This window comes from Brassica napus, chromosome A7 (genome assembly GCF_020379485.1).
Source record: "Brassica napus cultivar Da-Ae chromosome A7, Da-Ae, whole genome shotgun sequence".
Classification (NCBI taxonomy): Eukaryota; Viridiplantae; Streptophyta; class Magnoliopsida; order Brassicales; family Brassicaceae; genus Brassica; species Brassica napus.
Window position 1 is genome coordinate 20,255,848 of NC_063440.1, and position 19,631 is coordinate 20,275,478.

Here is a 19,631-nt window from a genome sequence, read left to right on the forward strand (position 1 = left end):
CCTGTTTTGCTTGTTATCTTGCTGCTTCAAAATGGTGATCATCTTCTCTTTAGTAGGATTTAAAAAAGACTAGGAGGATGATGTTACCTTGGTTTAATGTTACTTCGGTTAGGTACTTTCGATTCGAACCCAAGATGTTATCTCGGTTCTCCCTTTGTTGAAAGGGTAAAATAGTCAAAGCACGAAACTATACATCAATAATCTTCAACACAATTATTATCTTCTTTCTTCCTCCCAAACACACAACGACCACAGAAAACTCTGCAACTCATAAGTCAACCTTTCTGTGTTTATTCATATATTTGGCGGGAACATAACTATCAACCCGTTCTTCCTGATAGATATATTAAGTGAAACAGAGGTAGTGGGGGGTTGAGAAAAGTTTTAACAGAGAACGCACTCAAGGTGTTCGACGAAATTCCGTATAAAGACTATATAAGATGCCGCCACCAGAACCGATTCGATTCTTGATAAACAGCGTGCTCGTAGCTCTTGGCGGGTTCATGACCATAAACGTTGTGTCCGCGGCAGCCTTTGGTGCATTTCGACTCGCTACAGAAGAGAAACGGAAGAAGAGCGGTTTGCCTTGTGGAGCGTGTCGTGGGAAAGGGTTTTACATATGCAAAGTATGCAAAGGAGACGCAACTATAAAATGGTCGCCGTTGTATGATCCAGTTTGTATCAATCCATGTCTTTGCCCTACTTGCGATGGTCACAGGTTATCAAATGTCTGATTAAGAACATATCTAATTGGTTTCTGTTCAAAAGAAAAGAAGAGGATGGTATCTGATTGTGACAGAACTGAAACTCTGGTTTGTTTCTTTTTGGGTATTGCAGGGTACAAAGATGTCTCAACTGCTTAGGAAAAGGATACTGGTGACTCTTTTGAATCACTTAGGAAGCATGGGACCATTTCAACACTCTCGGACCGGTTTAGAGGAAGACAAAATCTTTAGTCTTTTAGTTCTCTATACGCAAGGGCTGTGCGTTATCATTAGAAGTGTACAGTCAAGGTTCTGAATCAAAAGATGTTCCAGAGTTTTTAATAGTCACAGCCTCAGCAGGTACAGATCTTTGATGATATGCGTTAGTTTTTTTTACAAAACGATAATGAATAGCATTGAGATACAGATTTGTAAAAAACATGTTCCGCAAATTTTGGATCTTTGATGTTGAGAGAAACAAAATGGGCTTAAGACATAATACGTCAATAGTCAATTTGACAAGACAACACACAACGGTTTCAAGCCGCTAATGAATGTAACATTTGTAAGAGAACATAATGATCATACATCTTGACATATCTTTATCTACAAACAATGCTCTTTTGGAACCAAATTCATGAATTGAACAACGACACCAACACTCCAATGCTTCCATGGTGAGAGAAGGGTATGTGCCGCATATATGGATAGTAACTGAATAACAAATGCGATTTCAGAGATACCTGTAAGAAGAAGAAGAATAGCTAAGCTTCTCACATTCAAGTGTTCAAAGTCAACCACGAGCTTTGCCGTTTCCAAGAGTAAGCTCCAGATCCTCCATACCAACATCATGTATCATCTCTCCTTCCCACGGCTTAACTTGTCTATTCTCAAATTTAAACTCAGAGCTTTGACCAATCTCTTGTAACGCAACATTTGGAGACATCATCTGAGCCACGGGAGGAGGTTTCACAAGATTGAAGGTAGGAGATGTTGGCACCATAGATCCAGAGAAAGGCTGCTGTTGTGCAAACTTCTGAAAGCTTATCCAATGACCAGAGTCAACAGTGGACGCGTCAGACTCATCACACTCAGGTATAGTCGCCGGAGCATGAAACTGGCGATGAGTGGGACTAGCAGGCGCAGAAACCGCATAGAATGGATAGTTAAAAGACGCCATTGATTGTTTAGCGTTGGCCATTGACTGCTTAGCAATAGACTCCCAGTTAGGCAAGGGTTTAGGGTTCTTGGAAGTTGGAGATGAGAGGGGTGGAGTGACGGGACAGCTGTTTGAGATTCTGAGGGAAGGAAGAGAGGAAGGGATGCCTCCGTTTCCGAGGAAGGGGAAGAAGGTGGAGCTGTTGTTGTTTGGTTCACCACGAGAAGGACTGGGGAAAGATGAGGAAGAAGGGCTGACTTGGTAAGAAGGGATGGGACTTTGAAAGGCGGAAGAAAGAGGGCTTTGGTTTTGTGATGAGTAATGATGATACGATGTCCCAGCTATCTCCCCAGGTAGAGGCTTGCATCCCTGTTGCTCAAATGAAAACAAACAAAGGTGACAATGTCAGAACTCAATCAGCAGTAAGGAAACAAATGCAAAAGACTTTGGATCAAGTAAGACAACCACAACTCCCATTTTAGACAAAAAAAAAACTGCGAAAAAAATGCCCTGAGGTTCCGACATGTTTTTGGAGCTTTTGTCCTAACGACCATTACAGAACTAAATCACAGCTGTAAAGGAAACAAATGCAAAGACTTTGGATTCAAGTAAAGATTTTAAGCATGCTAATAGCTCAAGAAGCAGAACTACTGAATTACAATTAGTTTACGATTTGAATCTATCAGAAAACTAAGACAAAAGAAGCTGAGGTTCCGACATGTTTTTATAGCTTTGGTCCTAACGACCATTAAGCTCCTTACAAAACACACATATCACTCTGAGATTAGTAATAAAAAATGCTAAATTTAACTTTTTAGGACATTAGATCCGTTTAAAGACATGATTTTTAATCTAAAGAAAGTGTTGTGATCGAATCAGATTCAAGCCCTCAATTGAAAGTCATTAGATTTACACTATCTATACAGAGATAAGCTCAGATCTGAAAATTAGATTGGGGATTGACCTTGCGATAAGTGGTGCCATCTTCTTCAACAACCCAACCAGCTTCAGAACAGAGAGCCTTGAGGACCTCATTGTTATCGCAATGCTTTGGAAGATTGTAACCACCTTGAGCTCTTAGCCCTGTGTATATCTTCGCTGCTACGGCTCTTCTCCTCCTCTCTCTCCTCCGATTGTTCTCCCTCTCCCTCCACGATGGTTTCCTCCTCGCTGCCGCAGCTGCTGCAGCCGCTGCTGATGTCGACGTAGCTCCATCTGACGTCATCTTTCGAGCTTGGATGGGTGTGAGGGTGAAGATTGTGTGAACGTAGACTGGAGAAGAAGAAGGTAGTAGTGCTCACGAGGAATACGCTTTTTTCTTCGCTGGAATCGAGGAAGAAGAATCTCTCTTTCCTTCTCCAAAATTAATTATACTAGGGATTAACCCGGGCTACGCCCGGGATTTTTTTATTTTTTCTAATTTAAGTTGTTAAATCATTTCTTATCATATTAAGAAACATATTTTAACACGTTAAATTAAAATATATATTTAACGTGTTAAGATGCATGTCATAATTAAAATTTGTTTAGGTTATGATATATATTTATATAAATATTAAGATGCATGTCATAATTAAAATTTGTTTTTAAATTTAGGTTATGATATATATTTATATAAATATTAAGATGCATGTCATAATTAAAATTTGTTTTTAAATTTTAACACGTTAAATTAACATATTTTTTACTATTTAAATATTTTTTTATAATTTTGTTGGCTGTCTAGTTATCATATTTAGCAAAACTATATGTTGAGTGTTGGAATAAATGCTTTAAATATTTAATTAAACTGCAGAATATTTTTGGATCGACCACATGCTCAACAATCGATTGATCCGTAAAAAGATGGTCGATCTCCTTGGCCAGGTAAGTACAATTTTAGCAAAAATATCTTTGATTTTGAAATATTAAGTATATAACTATTCTTTTGAATATTGTTTATGTAAATATTTTTTGTGATGTTTGAATTTGTGATGTTCGTATACTTAACCTAGATGATATTGATGTTTAACAATTTATTGTTTTCTGGAAATAGAAAATAATGATATATCAAAACGTATCTAATACTTTTTAAATGATAGTATAATGTAAATTACATCCATTATTTGAAAATAACCATTTGTTGTTTTTATTTTTTTTTAAATCAGAAATTATTTTAATTTAAAAACATTATTCATATATAATATAATATTTTAAGTTTGGAAGATTAATCTATATATATAAATTATGTATATTTTTTAAAAAATAATTTAAGATATTATATATTGAGTAACTGAATAAAAGCTGAATTTCTTATCTTGAAAATCAAATATTTATATTTTTGTCTTCACGTTATACTCACCAATCCATCATTGATATTTCTAACTCTGTATGTTTTTAAAAAACTTAGTTTTAAGTAATAAACGAATTGAATAAATTAAATTCATCACCTATAATGTTCTGTAAACTATATTTGAAAACTCTCTAAAATTATATTTTAAGCTTAATATTACTATTATTTAATTTAATTTATTTTAAGCATAATATATGCTAAACCAACTTAAATTATATTTACAATAGGATCATCCTAAACCGGTTAATAAACCAAAAGCAATACTAAACCAACATGAACCAATACCTGATTCGGCGAGGAAGAAAGTGTTTCGGGATAAACGCTTGAATGAATATTAACAATAAAATTCTAGATTAGATTACTTTAAATTTGTAAGAATACCTTTGAGTCTATGAAAAGCAATTCAATTCTCATGAATAAGTTTGGCTTTTGGAAGTTGCGGGTTTCCCAATAATGAATCCACCTAATAAAAAGTTCGTTGTTATAAAAAATCTCTTTCAAGGTCATTAAAGATTTTTGGGACGACATGAGTTGATGGTGGAACTATTTTTTTGCTCGAGTGATTTGAAGTTTTCCTTGATAGTGTGAGGTTGATGTTGATGGAATAATGAGTTTTATATGGACTTTCTTGATGTAAACTATACATTTTTATTTTTTTTGTTTAATGTGGTATTTCTATTTTTATATAATTTACTACCATTTTAAGATAGATGTACATTTTAAGATAGATGCTTAAATCTTAATGTACTTTTTCTATTTTTTAAAATGTTTATTTCCATTTCTTATATTTTTTTTACGTAATATCTATATTTTATATTTTAAAATAGATATTTAAATCTTAATGTACTTTTTCCATTTTTCAAATTGTGTATTTACTTATATTATATATTTTACATTTTAAGATAGATGTTTAATGCTTAATGAACTTTTTCCATTTTAAAAAAAAAGTTGTGTATTTACTTATTATTATATAGATAATTCATATATTATATATTTACATTATTTACTTATTATTTATTGATAATTCATATATTATATATTTAATGCTTAATGTTTATTTCCATTTCATGACTTTTTATTTACTTAATATCTCTATTTTACATTTTAAGATAGATGTTTAAATCTTAATATACGTTTTCCTTTTTTTTAAATTGTATATTTCCATTTGTTATACTTTCTATTTACGTAATATCTATATTTTAAATTTTAAGATATATTTTTAAATCTTAATGTAATTTTCCATTTTTTAAATTGGGTATTTACTTATATTATATATTTACTTATGATTTATGTTTCTTTATATTGTGTATTTCTATTTCTTATACTTTCTATTTACTAATAATTTTATATTTTAAGATAGATTTACATTTTAAGATAGATATTTAAATACTAATGTACTTCTTCCATTTTTTTAAATTGTGTATTTCCTTTTCTTATACTTTCTATTTGGGTAATATTTATATTTTACATTTTAAGATAGATGTTTAAATCTTAATATACTTTTTTCCATTGTTTTTAAGTTGTGTATTTCTTTTTCTTATACTTTATATTTACTTAATATCTATATTTTACATTTTAATATAGATGTTTAATATTTAATGTACTCTTTCCATTTTTAAAAAATTGTGCATTTACTTATTATTGTATATATTATTCGTATATTTATATATTTATAATATTTACTTATTATTTATTTTTCTATATATTGAGTATTTCTCTTTCTTATACTTTATATTTAGTTAATATCGATATTTTATATTTTAAGATAGATGTTTAAATTTTAATGTGTTTTTCCATTTTTAATGTAAAACAGCAATGTTTAATAGAAGAACTTGGACAAATAGTCAAATAGTTATATTTATGTTTTTTTTCTTTTTTATATAAAATGGTAATGTTACATTATAGAGATAAACCATTTTTTTAGTGAAAATGGTAATCTTACATATGTTTAATGTAGTTTTTCCATTTTTTTATGTTGTATATTTACATATTATTGTTATTTTTAAATGTAAAATGATAATCTTACATATGCTTAATGTAGTATTTCCATTTTTTATGTTGTATGTTTACATATTATTTATTATTTTCTAAATTATATATAATGTTTTTTTTTACAAAATAGTAATGTTACATTATGGAGATAAACCGTCTTTTTTTTTAGTGAAAAATGGTAATCTTACATATGTTTAATGTAGTTTTTCCATTTTTATGTTGTATGTTTACATATTATTATTTTTAAATAAAAATGTAAAATGGTAATCTTACATATGTTTAATGTAGTATTTCCATTTTTTATGTTGTATTTTTACATATATTTATTATTTTCAAAATTATATATAATGTTTTTGTTTTTTTTTATAAAACGGTAATGTTACATTATGAAGATAAGCCGTCTTTTTTTTAAGTGAAAAATGGTAATCTTACATATTTTTAACGTAGTTTTTCCATTTTTTTATGCTGTATGTTTACATATTATTTATAATTTTTGAAAATTAGTAATATTAAAATGTAAAACTATATTTTATGCCACGTGCCATCTTTCGGGAAAAGTTTTTTTTGCTGATGTGGACGCTCTATGGAGCTTTTAAAGGTCAATTTTATTAGTATCTTTTTTAGAAAACGGTAATGTTACATTATGGAGATAAACCGTCTTTTTTCTTTATGTGAAAAATGGTAATCTTACATATCTTTAATGTAGTTTTTCCATTTTTATGCTGTATGTTTACATATTATTTATAATTTTCGAAAATTAGTAATATTAAAATGTAAAACTATATTTTATGCCACATGTCATCTTTCGGGAGAAGTTTTTTTTGCTGATGTGGACGCTCTATGGAGCCTCAAAAGGTCCCTTTTATTAGTATAGATTAAAAAGGAAGTATAGTTGGGTTTGATTTTGGGTCGGGCTGTTCGCATTAACAATCAGATTTATTTTTCATAATCGATCGTCCACATGGCCTTTACATATTCTAAGGGTGAGATTTGCTAGGGTGTCATAGCTAGATGTGGGGTTGTGTGTATATTTTATTTATTAAGGATTTTATTTTTATATTTTATGTTCTAAATGTTATATTTTATTTATTAAGGATATTAATTTTATATATATATTATGTTTTAGGTGTTATACTCCCGTACGCGGACATAGTTTTCTTACGAATATTTATTAGTTTATTTTTGTTAATTTAAAAATCAACATAGTAAATTATTTTATTTATATATGACAAAGGTTTTTATTAAATATATAATTTTTTTATTATTGTGTCTAAATTTTAAACAACATACTTACATATTAGAAATATTTTTAAATATATTTATAAAAAAAATTTGCTAGATTAATATTTGATTATAAATTATTTTCTATTTTATAGTATAAAATATTATTTGAAGATAACAATGGAACAGAAGATATAAATACAGTAGATACCGTCTAGTTGATTTAGGGATGACGAAGTTGGCAGGATACGGCGAGGATGAAAGTTGGATCTCACACAATGAGATCATAGAGAGTTATCTCCGGCCAAAGATTGAAGGAAAAGCAGTGGCGATTCCGGGGTTGGTTGTGGAATTGGGGGAGGAATTGTACACTCGAGAGCCGTGGCTGCTTCCGCAGACAGCACATCCCGTCCTTAACCCTCGAGAGTGGTTCTACTTTGGGAGAAAGAAACCAAATCATCGCATCTTTGAAGGAGTTGATCACGAAGGGGCGTGGGTTGTACTTAGCGGTCGCTGCCCGATCCGATCCGAGGAGACTGGTGAAATAGTTGGGGCAACGATGAGATTCAGATATGGCTTCAGGAACAAGGGTGAGAGTACAAGCCTGAGGTGACTTTAACCACGTTAGGCAAACCACGAGCAAGCAAGTTTTTTGCAAGATTACTGAAAACCTATGCTAGACAGCTTCCTCCCTCCTTTTGTTTTTTTAATTAAATTATTGCTCAATAAAACTAGTGCACAACTAGTTTGTTAGATGTTGCAAAATATGTGAGTTTCATTAGAACAGTATGTAATGCAATTATTTATTTTTAAAGATATGTCACAATACAAATCACAGCGTATAGTGTAACAACTGATCAATACTTAGGAAAATCTTTAAAAAGTGGAAGAAGATATTCATCTTCCCGTGTACAGCAAGCAAAAGATAGATAAAAACCCTAGCTATCCGATCTATTTAAAACCGGAGCTCTGGTCAAATTTTAATCAGGGGCAGAAAGTGATCACATAGTTAGCTCCAGCACAAGTGAAGGTACTCGAAGCATCGTCATAAGCGTAGCTATAAGCGGTAGGGCAAGCGTTCTTGAACTTCCTCGAGTAATCCGTAGGAGAACAAGTTTGAGAAGTAGAGTGAGCTCCCTTGCAGCAAAACTCATCCGTGTTGAACGCCGCGCACGCGCTTTTGCACCCCACGACGTTTCCACTGTTGTTCGGATCCATGACACGAAGCTGTTCAGGACAATCCGCGTTGAGGTCAGCGACGCAGCCCGTGTACTTGCACTCTCCGGATCCTCCTTCGGGCTTTATCCCCATCTTCACGTTGTAACCGTCGACGAGGCTTAGGTCGTAGAAATCGTTGCCGGAGTCGCCTTGGATTGTGAACTCAGCTAGAGTGGAGGGAGTAGCTCCGGTGACGGTGCATTTTAGGGAGTTGCCGCAGTCTCCTGTGGCGCAGTTGCCGTGGCCTGAGGAGTCAAAGTTGCAGCCGGTACGACCCCAGAACCGGCCTGACCATCCTGGTTCATTGGTAAGCGTGAGCTGCACGGAAGCGCCTGGATCTAGTTGAAACCCGCCTTCGCCGAGGGTGCTGCCTTTGCCGGCGAAAGTTGCCGGCCAGACGGTGTAAGGGCAGCTGTTCTTCAGTGTGAAGACGGTGGCGGAAACAGCAACTCCGCCTTCATTTTTGCAAAAACACAAACCAAATCATTAAAAAGGAAGATAAAGACATAAGTGAATGAAATAGTGAAGAAACAAAAACAAAAACATACTGAGTGAAATAGTGAAGAAACAAAAACAAAAACATAATGTGTTTGTTGTTGCTGCTGTTACCTGTAATGAACATGAAGAAGAGAATGTGAAGACTGGCCATTCTTTTTTTTTTGTATTTAGTTTCTTGTGTGTTATGTGTTGTGAATGTTGATGATGATGAATGTCAGTGGCATTGATCCTCTATTTATAAAGTACAGATTCTAGGTAGTGACGTAGTGTTTTTTATTTATTTGCATCTATAATGACGTAGTGTGAGCAGGATTTGAAAGAGGAATCAAAGACTTCTTCTTCATCATCAAAGGCCCATAACTAATGGGAACGGGGCACATTTTCAGCGAACTAGAACCGGGGAATGGGTTGAGAAGACTGACTTAAGGCTTAGAATCAATGTTCAGGAAACTTAACCAACTCTGTGCCGGTGAAAAATAAGAGTACTTAAACCTACCGTGAGAATGGGGTTTCCTTGACAAATATATATATATATATATATATTTTTTTTTTTTCCTTGACAAATATGATTTATTGTATGGTTCTGTGACTTTGTAAATTATAATGTGACGGGGTTGAGAAGACCGACTTAGACTGAAGGGCTACACGGTTTTAAACATGTATATGCTTCCCATGGGACAAGTTGAAGTGGGTTTGATAAATATGCTGGCAATCAAAAGGTATCTATAGACATTGTGTTTGTTTTTAGGTTTCTCAATTCTTTCCCCACAAAAAAGGTAAATAAAGTTCAAAAGTTGATTCTATTAAAACCAACCTGATCTCACTTATGCTTTTACTTGGATAGGGAGATAAGATGACATGTGAACTAGAAAATGCATGTAAATAAAACAGGAGATGCTATATACATGCTCTTCCTGAAAAGATGATCTTGTAGAGCAGTTAAAGAGCAAGAGCAAGAGCAACGGTCTTCTCTCTCTGACAACAACAAGATTTAATGACTTATTGTTGTTTTCGCAGCTCCAACAATCATCTCTTTCTTACACAGTTCTGTTGCTCGATGAAAGTTTCTGGAAGAAGAACTAATTTCTCAGTGGCTTTTGCAAACAGCTTGACACAACCATAATAATAGTTGAAACTTGAAAAGAAAAAAAAAACTTGATAAGAAACTGTAAGATACAAAGAAACTTAACAATGAAAAAGGCAGCTTTGAAATCTTTTCTGCCTGTAAACGGTTTATATTGTTTCTCTGTGTAAGGAAAAAATTGTAATGTACAACAGGAGTTAGTGTTGTTTTGCTTCTTTACTAGAACCACCTCTACAACAGCCAACAGACGGTGAGGGCCGAAACTTGTAATAAGTAGCAAAAGACAAATACACGAAGCTTAGACCAACATAGACTTTGAAACAGCTATGTGAATACAAGGTCAGATAAACAAACACCCCTGTCAAAAATATCACCACTCCAAAAGTTGCAACGCATTTCACAATAGAGAGTTCTTCTCCTCCTTGTCTTTGATTTGGGAACTGCCCCTGAGCATTGAAATCAGATAACAGTTTGTCCTTCAACTGAAACGAATCCATTAACCAAGCAGAACACTCTGCATCATTTGCCGGAATCTCCTTAGCTAAAACTCGCCTAACGTGGATATGAACTTCTGAAGGATCAGTCCCAAATACATTGTCCATGAAAGATGGGCAACGAGGCTTGTATGCAATAGTCAAATCATATACTGCATCCAAAGAGTTATGTAGAGCTTCAAAGCAAACGCTAAAGCCTCTTGTTTTTGGTAAAAGTACGTTTGATAACGCTGGAAGACCAACCTCAGCTGCAAACTTTTGGCTTCTCTTACACTTCTCTTCACTGCATATATCAAAGTAAGAGAGAAGAGATCTCAGTGTTGTTGACAATGCAGATTGATTAAGAGGTAGGGAAGATAGTAGTATACTTGAAGTCTGTTCCTTCAGGGAATAGAGCGAGCCACAAGGGCTCTTGAGGATCTTTAAAAGTGGAAAGCATTTGAAGCATAACAGGCTCATCGACCTCACGGTTCCTCTCCACAGGGATAAACTCAAGGATATGAAACCCCCAGCCGAAGATAGGCAGCCTCATCAAGCTGCTCTTGAGGACGTACTTGATGTAGCCGAGACAGCCTTTTCTCAAGGCGATGTTCCAGAGATACATCCAGTCCACCTCCGTCCTGTGGTTAGCGATTAGGAGGACGCGTTTCTCTACGGGAAGGGTGTCTCCGGAGAAGACCATGGATGTTCCGTTGACTGTTTCGAAGAGGTAAGGCCAGAGAGCTAGCCAGTGACCGAAGATTAAGGAGATGGCTTTCCTGGATTGGTGTACGCTAAGGAGACGTAAGGCTAGAGCGAAGATGGGGGAGAAGTAGACGAGGAACATGAAGGCAGTTGAGAGGTAGATGAGTAGGATGATGAGACCTCTTAGGATCCTAAGTGGAGTCAAGGGGCGGTTCTTTAAGTTATCAGAGTCCCCACAAACTTCCATATCTGTTAGAGATAACAGAACTGTAGCAATGTGAATCAAATGTTACTCAGTGCCAACCGAAAGCTAGTAAAGCAATGCAATAGCCACAATGTCAATTATAAGCTCAAAAGAAAATAGTGAGATCACACATAGAGCCTAATCAAAGACATTACATGCCCAAACTTTATAACTTTTGAATATGAAACATACCAAAAAAAATGGAAATGTGAAACTCAGGAACATGAACTAACCAATTATTCAACCTGTTAAGTTTCATCAATTTCCAATTCAAAAACAATTGGTATTACACTAATCTGTTATTTCTCCAACTTCGACTTTTATCTCATTAAAACAAACCCAATGAACGTAAACAATTGTATTAGGCAGCTACATAGATTCGGAATCAAGATTTGACGCTATTACAATAAGTATTCCAAATTGGGAAAAAGACTTGTGGATGGATACAGCAACTGATAAAAACAAAAATTAGATCCCACGTGATCAAAGACTAGAGAGACAGAGCAAGAGAAACACACTTCTGTCGGAAACAAAAAAAATCTACAGAGACAGAGAGGGAGATAAGAAAGTACCAGGAGAGGGCAAGTTAGCTGGTGAAGAGGGGGAGATGATCAACGTTAAAAAGAGGAACAGAGGAATGGTGGGAGAATCTTAAAAGAAGGATTCGTTTAGGGTCGGATAGGATCTTAATAAAGAGGGTGGGAATGATCAGAGAAGGTAGGGTGTACAGTATGTAAATCCAGCACTCTGATTGGTCGTGTGACGATAAAAAGGTCCAAAGGCGCCGCGAAGACAAATACCTGACACTTGCGACCACCTTAGAACATTCTCTTTGGCCCAATCTCCAAGCGTCAAGCAACGCCAACCTCTTATAACATTCCCTTCTCTTCTCCACTTCAGTTTTAAGTTTGTACCAAAAAAAGAAAAAAAATAACGCCTTTTCTTAATTTATTTAAAACGAAATCAACACGCTGCCTCCTTTCTTATTATAAAGCTTGGATCTAATCAAATTTTTAGATCTTAGTTTTTTTCTGTTTTTTTTTTGTATATGGAGTCTGACCACATGCTCAATTATTTTCATGCATGATAGGTTGGCAACAACAACATATAAATTCATGTTTAAAATATGCTGAGAGAAAGTACCTTTTGCAAACAATCGTGTATTATGTAGTTCCAAAAGTATGTACTTTTATTGATTTTTTTAATAAAAAGTGTGAATATTAATATGAAATTTTTTTCTCTAGTGGTTACCGTCTCTTTGTCCTAAATAACACTGGAATCATTAAATTAGTAGACTAAAGATAAGTTCTTTTGTTTTTGTAGATATTAATGTTTGATTTATAAGATATCATCGACCAAAAGTAAATTCCATTAAAAGTGACAGTGGACCAAACCTTATGAGGATGTGATTGATCAGGTTCAGAAGTTATATTCTCTCCCTCTGATTCGTCAACTTACAGTAGAAGTGATTTTATCGCGGTCCATATAGAAAGTGATTCTATCTCCCGAACTAATATGCTAGCGACGAGATTTAAGGCAAATGGGTCCATTGTTGTTGATCTGATGAAGCTATCAAGTATCAACACAATAACACATGACTGGTCACCCAGAAATTATGACTTATCTTTGTGTGTGTTTGTTAATGGCTTTGTATAATAAGATACAAATTGATCTAAGTGGGGGTTATTGGTTCTATCATTTTAGTGGATTTAGAAAGAAAAATTGGATTTAGAAATCATTGACAAATCCATTGATTATAAAATCACAAACAGATTTCAAAATGAATGATATAAGATTTCAAAATCAAAATAAGTGGATTATTATAAATGAATGAAATACATTTGCAATTGAAGTTCTCGTTGGTAATCGGCCATCTAATTCATCATCTTCATGCGACATATATATTTTATTCTTCTGATGTTTCTTGATGTCAAATTCAGGATTCATGTTTGATAATGTAACATATGACAAAGAAAAAAAGCTTAATAACCTATCAAAACAAAAATATGATATGCAAGACACAAGTACCATTTTACACAAGAATATGATAACTAGTAACACTTGTTTCGTTTGTATGTATTATATACAAGACATGTGCCTAATGAACGTTTTGAACATGAACGGAAGACGACATAATAACAATGTTTATATCAACCACGTTTATTTGGAAACACAAATAAGGAGTTGGAAATAAATCAATAATGCAAATCCAATCAAAATAACAAGGTTTAACTCAATATTTGCTTCCTTGTATTTTACTCTTCAAAATACTCATAAATCCATTCAAATCTAAATCAAAATCAAATCCTCAAACAAATTATTAATATTGAATAACACTTGACTCTAAAATCTATTTTAAAATCATAAAACCAATAACACTATATTTGAAACTAGATTTTGAAATGATAGAACCAATAACACTTGATTTGGTTTGGATTTTTAAATCCATTAAAATACTAAAACCAATAACACCCTCTAAGATAGTTCAATATTTTGTTGAACAACTTACAGAAATGCCACAAGCCCATTAGTTATCCTCTTATAAAGCCCATATAAGTCGTTAATGGGCCGCGTACATCACTTGGAGAGCTCATGAAGCGATAGAGATAGAGAGAGAGACGCTGCCTAATCTCATCCCGTTATCTTCTTCCTCGTGCCTGCGAGCTTCCTCCAGCGACAATGGCTTTATCGGTTTCAAACCTCGCCTCTTCTCTCTCGTCCCTCTCTTTCTCCTCCCAAGTTTCTCAGGGACCAACCACCCTTTCCTTCCCCCGAGCAAACTCGGCGTTCTCACTCCCGGCGAAATCCGCTCGACGCGCTTCTCTCTCAGTCACCGCCACGGTAGCTGCTCCCGCGGAGGTAGCGGAGGAGGATGATACGATGGAGCTGAAGAAGTACGTGAAATCTCGGCTTCCGGGAGGTTTCGCAGCTCAGAAGATCATAGGCACGGGACGGCGTAAGTGCGCCATCGCTCGAGTTGTGCTCCAAGAAGGCACCGGGAAAGTTATTATAAATTATCGCGATGCCAAGGTACATTTTATCTTTTCTAATTCGTTTATTACAAGATGATGCTTACGCTGTTTCTGATGTGTGTTTTGCTTTAGACTGACATTATGTTGTGTTCTTGTCTGAAGCATTTAGTAGTATAAATTTTGCAGCAATAAAATAACATAAGTCTTGTTATTAAAATTGGCTGAACAAGTAGTATAAGTGATTCAATGCCTAGCGCTTATAAAGCTTAGTTGGAAGCATAGTTTGTAACAATATGTTAAAGTGCTGTTTTAGACTAAGGATAAGTGGTTGAGAATGTGGTAATAGAGTGAGATATTATTGTAAAAGTCTCTAATGAGGTATTGTGAATGTGAATTAATTATTTTGAATCAATCCCACATATGTTGCTAAAAATGATGATGATCCTTTTTTTCAGGAGTACCTTCAGGGCAACCCATTGTGGCTTCAGTACGTTAAAGTGCCATTAGTGACACTTGGTTATGAGAACAGTTACGACGTGTTTGTGAAAGCTCATGGAGGTGGTCTCTCTGGTCAAGCTCAAGCCATTACTCTCGGAGTTGCTCGTGCCCTCCTGAAGGTAAGTGCAGACCATAGATCTCCTCTGAAGAAGGAAGGTTTGCTCACTAGAGATGCGAGGGTGGTTGAAAGAAAGAAGGTTGGGCTCAAGAAGGCTCGTAAGGCACCACAATTCTCCAAGCGTTAAAAGAGCTTTTGTTATTTGTATTATTGTTGGATCATCAACTACACTCCTTCGCTCCATTTCCTTGTTTTCAGTTTATGTGTAGATTGAATATAATGCAAAGCCAAGAGTGAAAGTTCATTTTTTTTTAACATTAAAAAGTCATTTGATCACTCAAATTCGAAATAGTCTAGAAAATTAAACCGAAATAAAACAACCAATACAAAACAAAAATCTAGCACTTAGCCAAATGGTCGGTCGTTGTATGTTCCAGACAAGGAATATGTGAAAGTAGAAATCGTGGAAACGTTCTTTTAGTCTATCGAATTCATTATAAGAAGAAATAAGGCTTCAAACAACATACATAATATAGTTCTCTGTTTGAAAATAAACTAAAAATCTTGTTCATATGATCATTTATTCTTGTGTTTGATTCGCTTATTATCATATCGACGCTTCTCTGAATAGCTTTTGTGTGTCTTGATTTGCACGAAACTTGGAACATAAGGGCACACAAGTGGCCAACACTCTTTGTCAGAAGGTTCTCCAAGATCCAATTCTCTAAAATATCCATCCTCTCCAAAGACTTTTATTGTGTCTGATCTTTCATTTCTGTCTTTAGTCTTTACTGAAAACCAATTGCAACTTTCTTCTCCTCTTCAACAAAGAAACACCCATCTGAAAACTTGCTGATCAAGCTACTGAATGGTCCCATGTCCACTCTCAAGAACTTGCTCCACCACACCTTTGTACCCCAATCCACTTTCAAGCTTATGCTATTCCACGAAATCATTTGTTAAAAGAAGCTTTGTTTTTTTGTATTATTGTTGGATCATCAACTCGTCTAGTACACTCCTTTGCCTCCATTTTCTTTTTATTTTCATGTGTTCTGTTTTGATTGAATATAATGCAAAGCCTAATTCATTTTTACATCAAAAAATCATTTTATTAATTAAACCTGAAGTAGTCTAGAAAACTAAACCAAAATAGAAAAACCAGTACAAAACTCGGTAGCTAACTGGTCGGCTGTTGTCTCGACTCGATAATCTAGCATTTGCTAGAAACTTTCCCTTTGTAAAATTCATTATAAGAAGAAATAAGGCTTCAAACGACATATATAGTACAGTTCTTTCTGATTGAAAATAAACTAAAAATCTTCTTCATATGATCATATCCTTGTGTCTGATTCGCTTATTAACATATCGACGCTTCTCTGAACTAGTTTTGGGTGGCTTGATCTGCACGAAACTTGGCACATAAGGGCACACAAAGTGGCCAACACTCTTTGTCTGAGTGTTCTCACATCATATCTACGCTTCTCTGAACTAGTTTTGGGTGGCTTGATCTGCACGAAACTTGGCACATAAGGGCACACAAGTGGCCAACACTCTTTGTCTGAGTGTTCTCACATCATATCTACGCTTCTCTGAACTGGTTTCGTGTGGCTTGATTTGCACCAAACTTGGAACATAAGGGCACACAAGTGGCCAACACTCTTTGTCTGAAGACTCTCCAAGATCCAATTCTCTAAAGTCTTCATCCTCACTGTGTCTAATTTTTTGTCTCCGTCTTTACCAAAAATCATTGCGAGTTTCTTCTCCTCTTCAACAAAGAAACGCCCATCTGATATCTTACTGACCAAGCTAGTGAATGTATACACTCTCAAGAACTTGCTCCACAACACCTTTTGTTCATCAATCTTATCACTGATCCATATATCAACCACAAGTGATTCCCAAGACTGAAGTAAAACCGAAAGCTTCTCATCTCTCACACAAGACAGAATCACGAGTTGTTTAAACCGATAAGAAGCCCTCCGAATCTCATTCTTGTGAAATCAAAACAAACCGTATGAGCGATCTGTCTTCGTGGGTCTGCAACACACCAGTAAGTGTTTCCTTTGAGAGAAACACCACGGCCGCAAAGGTTTATACCTCTAAACCCATTAAAAAGTCTTCTCGGATTTTAGGAACTATAAACCTCAAGATTTTGTAGTGTCGACGACAAGAATCTTCCTCGTACCCGTACCCGATAGCGTACTTGTACTTGGCACGTACGTCAGCATGTCGTCCTTTTTCGATCCACCTTGTTTGTCCCAGACAAGGGTTCCAAACCAAAAGTCTCTTGTCATCTTTTAAGATGCATAGTAACAAACCATCGCAGTGAAAGACTTGAGATATCTTGACTTGTCCGTGGGTTAGACAAGTGAGTTTACCTAGACGCTTTATTGATGGGTTCTCGTTGACTACAATGCTCTTTAGATAAACATTATGATCCATTATCATGATCATCCTAGACTCACCTGACTCCCTTCTTCCGATGTTACTTTAACATTATGTTCCATCTTCTTTGCAAACCATCGAATAAAATAAACCGTTCCAAGCTTTGCACGTTGATCGTGCTGCTCTCACAGATTCTGAGGGAACCCTAGAGAAAATATCATCTATCAATTCCTCTGGAAGATCCAACATCGTCGTCATATATATAGTTTTCGAGTTGGAACAAACAAACCCAATAATTCATGGTCCAGTAATCTCTGCTAGGATTAATAATCACTAAATTGTTGAAACACACATAATTGTGTGTTTGTAGATCACCTCAATAGTAACTGAAAATCCGGAGGAACACACACACTCTTGTGTGTATATAAACTATCGTCAAAGAAGAAACACTTTTTTTTTGGACTTGTGATCTCTCACATTCGCTTGACTTGGTCTCCTTGTCATCATACAGTTTGCCACTTGTGAGACAGTGATCAGATGCATACGGAAAATGAAAACTGGAGATTAAGCTGGTTTAGCTGAGAATGGTGTGCGAACGTTAGGTATGAGAGAGCTTACCCACTTTGACTCTTTCCATGCATTTTCTCCTGCTGCCATTTTTTCTGCTTCTCCTGTTTTTATTTTGTTCTTTCATTTCGCTAGCTCCTCATAACTTTGTTATTCTATTACTTGAAAATAACAAACACAACCTGAACTCTTGGGTGTTAAACCAATAGTTTCATTCAACAATTGATTTTTATGTAATATTGTTCCTAAAAAATCCATATTCTAGTTTTTTCACACATTTTAATAAAACACATTAAATTTGCATAATTTTTTATGTTTATCTTCTTTTCACAATTTTAAACCAATAAAAAATCAATTAGTGCAATTAAAATTTTTGAAGTTTGCAATTAGTTAATAAAACATGCATTGAAAATGAAGAAAATAAATTTTTTAGAAATAATTTTTTTCTATAGAATATGTATCTTTAAAGAATGGAGAGAGTATAATACTAACAGAGAAAAACATACTTGGTGTGTGTGTGTGTTTCCATTGGTAGGATCCTAAAAATTTATTGATTACATGCATTTGTAAAAAGAACATTAATTGTAACAATTTAATGATTTCGAGGGGTCTAGTTTCAAATGAAATTATTACGTTATTAATAGTCAGCTGCTACCAGCACCGGACCACTTCAAAATTCTTTTTTTGGTTATCTATGAACAACTGAAGTGTGTGTCAGTGTATGTACGTCACACCTAATGTATAGTTGTATTTCTGAATATTTCTATGAATATATAAGTTAAAACAGTTGCGTATCTATGCCATATCGCTATCCCCTCCCTGCAACACTTCGCTGCCACAATACGACGAGTAACACAAAAGTAAAATATTGGTATCCAAGTGTCCTTCCTTCGATTAAACCGATGTCACGAAATCTGTCTGTAAGTAAGTATATGCATACGATTATGAATCTACATTATTGCTAATTGCTATGCTTTATAAAATGGTGTACGAATGATTTGGAATCTCGCTGCAAAAACTAGTGATTGACCAATGGGTTATTAGTGTTTTATATCAAGGACTGGAGGCTTTGAAAACATAAGATTAATGAAACTAAATTTTCTTCCAGGTCATTCTATATAGTACTCTCTCTCTCTCTTTCAATTTATTTGGTGTTTAATGAATTTTTTTTAAAAATAATTGATGCTTTCACTATTCTACATAAAATTTACTGGACCAATTACAAAATGCTATTTTTCTTATCGATTAAGCTAGATTTATTTAGTACTACTTTTACATAACGAAAATAAATTACATAAAAATTTATATTTTCTTGCAAAAAATTTTAACATCAACTTAAATAAAAAAATAAAGTATGTGATTTTGCCTGCTAAAAAATGTTTATCGTAGTAATACAATTAAAACTGTTTATAATAAATTTCTATGAGACGAAAATTGTCTACAAATTTTTTTTTTTCAATTGCTGATATGATAGTAAAGTAAAAATATATATTTTAAATTAACATAACAAAGAGAACAAAA

General features: G+C 34.4%; 7 protein-coding genes across 9 annotated transcripts; 3 read left to right on the forward strand and 4 right to left on the reverse strand.

The window, feature by feature from the left end:
- Positions 1-72: 72 nt before the first annotated feature.
- On the forward strand, positions 73-1,418 carry BNAA07G21890D. The gene is made up of 2 exons (XM_013793437.3): positions 73-718; positions 838-1,418. The coding sequence occupies exons 1-2, from the start codon at positions 441-443 to the stop codon at positions 878-880; spliced, it is 321 nt and encodes a 106-aa protein (XP_013648891.1). The 5' UTR covers positions 73-440; the 3' UTR covers positions 881-1,418.
- LOC106353660 (protein BRASSINAZOLE-RESISTANT 1) lies at positions 1,173-3,239 on the reverse strand. The gene is made up of 2 exons (XM_013793436.3): positions 2,828-3,239; positions 1,173-2,232 (listed from the first exon to the last, which is right to left on the reverse strand). Exons 1-2 carry the CDS (start codon positions 3,086-3,088, stop codon positions 1,498-1,500), a joined length of 996 nt encoding a protein of 331 aa, XP_013648890.1. The 5' UTR covers positions 3,089-3,239; the 3' UTR covers positions 1,173-1,497.
- A 4,398-nt stretch (positions 3,240-7,637) lies between these two features.
- LOC106355798 lies at positions 7,638-8,021 on the forward strand. Its single transcript, XM_013795679.3, has one exon. The coding sequence runs from the start codon at positions 7,638-7,640 to the stop codon at positions 8,019-8,021; it is 384 nt and encodes a 127-aa protein (XP_013651133.2).
- Positions 8,022-8,199: 178 nt separating this feature from the next.
- Positions 8,200-9,396, reverse strand: LOC106353659 (pathogenesis-related protein 5). Its single transcript, XM_013793434.3, has 2 exons — positions 9,236-9,396; positions 8,200-9,081 (listed from the first exon to the last, which is right to left on the reverse strand). Exons 1-2 carry the CDS (start codon positions 9,273-9,275, stop codon positions 8,393-8,395), a joined length of 729 nt encoding a protein of 242 aa, XP_013648888.2. The 5' UTR covers positions 9,276-9,396; the 3' UTR covers positions 8,200-8,392.
- Positions 9,397-10,309: 913 nt separating this feature from the next.
- Positions 10,310-12,696, reverse strand: LOC125575108 (probable 1-acyl-sn-glycerol-3-phosphate acyltransferase 4). Of its 3 annotated transcripts, none has more exons than XM_048735782.1 (3): positions 12,203-12,696; positions 11,071-11,635; positions 10,310-10,985 (listed from the first exon to the last, which is right to left on the reverse strand). In XM_048735782.1, exons 2-3 carry the CDS (start codon positions 11,631-11,633, stop codon positions 10,406-10,408), a joined length of 1,143 nt encoding a protein of 380 aa, XP_048591739.1. In that variant the 5' UTR covers positions 11,634-11,635; positions 12,203-12,696; the 3' UTR covers positions 10,310-10,405. The 3 variants fall into 3 exon arrangements, with proteins under 3 accessions (XP_048591739.1, XP_048591737.1, XP_048591738.1); XM_048735780.1 differs by having other exon boundaries at positions 11,071-11,653; positions 12,203-12,693; XM_048735781.1 differs by lacking the exon at positions 12,203-12,696 and having other exon boundaries at positions 11,071-12,189.
- A 1,506-nt stretch (positions 12,697-14,202) lies between these two features.
- Positions 14,203-15,473, forward strand: LOC106353657 (30S ribosomal protein S9, chloroplastic). The gene is made up of 2 exons (XM_013793431.3): positions 14,203-14,660; positions 15,058-15,473. Exons 1-2 carry the CDS (start codon positions 14,310-14,312, stop codon positions 15,343-15,345), a joined length of 639 nt encoding a protein of 212 aa, XP_013648885.1. The 5' UTR covers positions 14,203-14,309; the 3' UTR covers positions 15,346-15,473.
- Positions 15,474-15,673: 200 nt separating this feature from the next.
- LOC106355797 (peroxiredoxin-2A-like) lies at positions 15,674-17,801 on the reverse strand. The gene is given in 4 exon segments (XM_048735584.1): positions 15,674-15,978; positions 16,024-16,097; positions 16,784-17,149; positions 17,256-17,801. Coding segments are annotated over 4 exon segments (1,230 nt in total). The 3' UTR covers positions 15,674-15,734.
- Between the last annotated feature and the right edge of the window lie 1,830 nt (positions 17,802-19,631).

What these genes read in the sequence shown, in the direction of transcription:
- BNAA07G21890D (XM_013793437.3), top strand. Translation starts at nt 441, where the DNA reads ATGCCGCCACCAGAACCGATTCGATTCTTGATAAACAGCGTGCTCGTA. An exon ending in CCTACTTGCGATGGTCACAG is followed by an intron (nt 719 to 837) that starts GTTATCAAATGT and finishes TGGGTATTGCAG; the next exon opens with GGTACAAAGATGTCTCAACT.
- LOC106353660 (XM_013793436.3), bottom strand. Translation starts at nt 3,088, where the DNA reads ATGACGTCAGATGGAGCTACGTCGACATCAGCAGCGGCTGCAGCAGCT. An exon ending in ATGGCACCACTTATCGCAAG is followed by an intron (nt 2,233 to 2,827) that starts GTCAATCCCCAA and finishes TTTGAGCAACAG; the next exon opens with GGATGCAAGCCTCTACCTGG.
- LOC106355798 (XM_013795679.3), top strand. Translation starts at nt 7,638, where the DNA reads ATGACGAAGTTGGCAGGATACGGCGAGGATGAAAGTTGGATCTCACAC.
- LOC106353659 (XM_013793434.3), bottom strand. Translation starts at nt 9,275, where the DNA reads ATGGCCAGTCTTCACATTCTCTTCTTCATGTTCATTACAG. An exon ending in CTTCTTCATGTTCATTACAG is followed by an intron (nt 9,082 to 9,235) that starts GTAACAGCAGCA and finishes GCAAAAATGAAG; the next exon opens with GCGGAGTTGCTGTTTCCGCC.
- LOC125575108 (XM_048735782.1), bottom strand. Translation starts at nt 11,633, where the DNA reads ATGGAAGTTTGTGGGGACTCTGATAACTTAAAGAACCGCCCCTTGACT. An exon ending in CCTGAAGGAACAGACTTCAA is followed by an intron (nt 10,986 to 11,070) that starts GTATACTACTAT and finishes TGATATATGCAG; the next exon opens with TGAAGAGAAGTGTAAGAGAA.
- LOC106353657 (XM_013793431.3), top strand. Translation starts at nt 14,310, where the DNA reads ATGGCTTTATCGGTTTCAAACCTCGCCTCTTCTCTCTCGTCCCTCTCT. An exon ending in TAAATTATCGCGATGCCAAG is followed by an intron (nt 14,661 to 15,057) that starts GTACATTTTATC and finishes CCTTTTTTTCAG; the next exon opens with GAGTACCTTCAGGGCAACCC.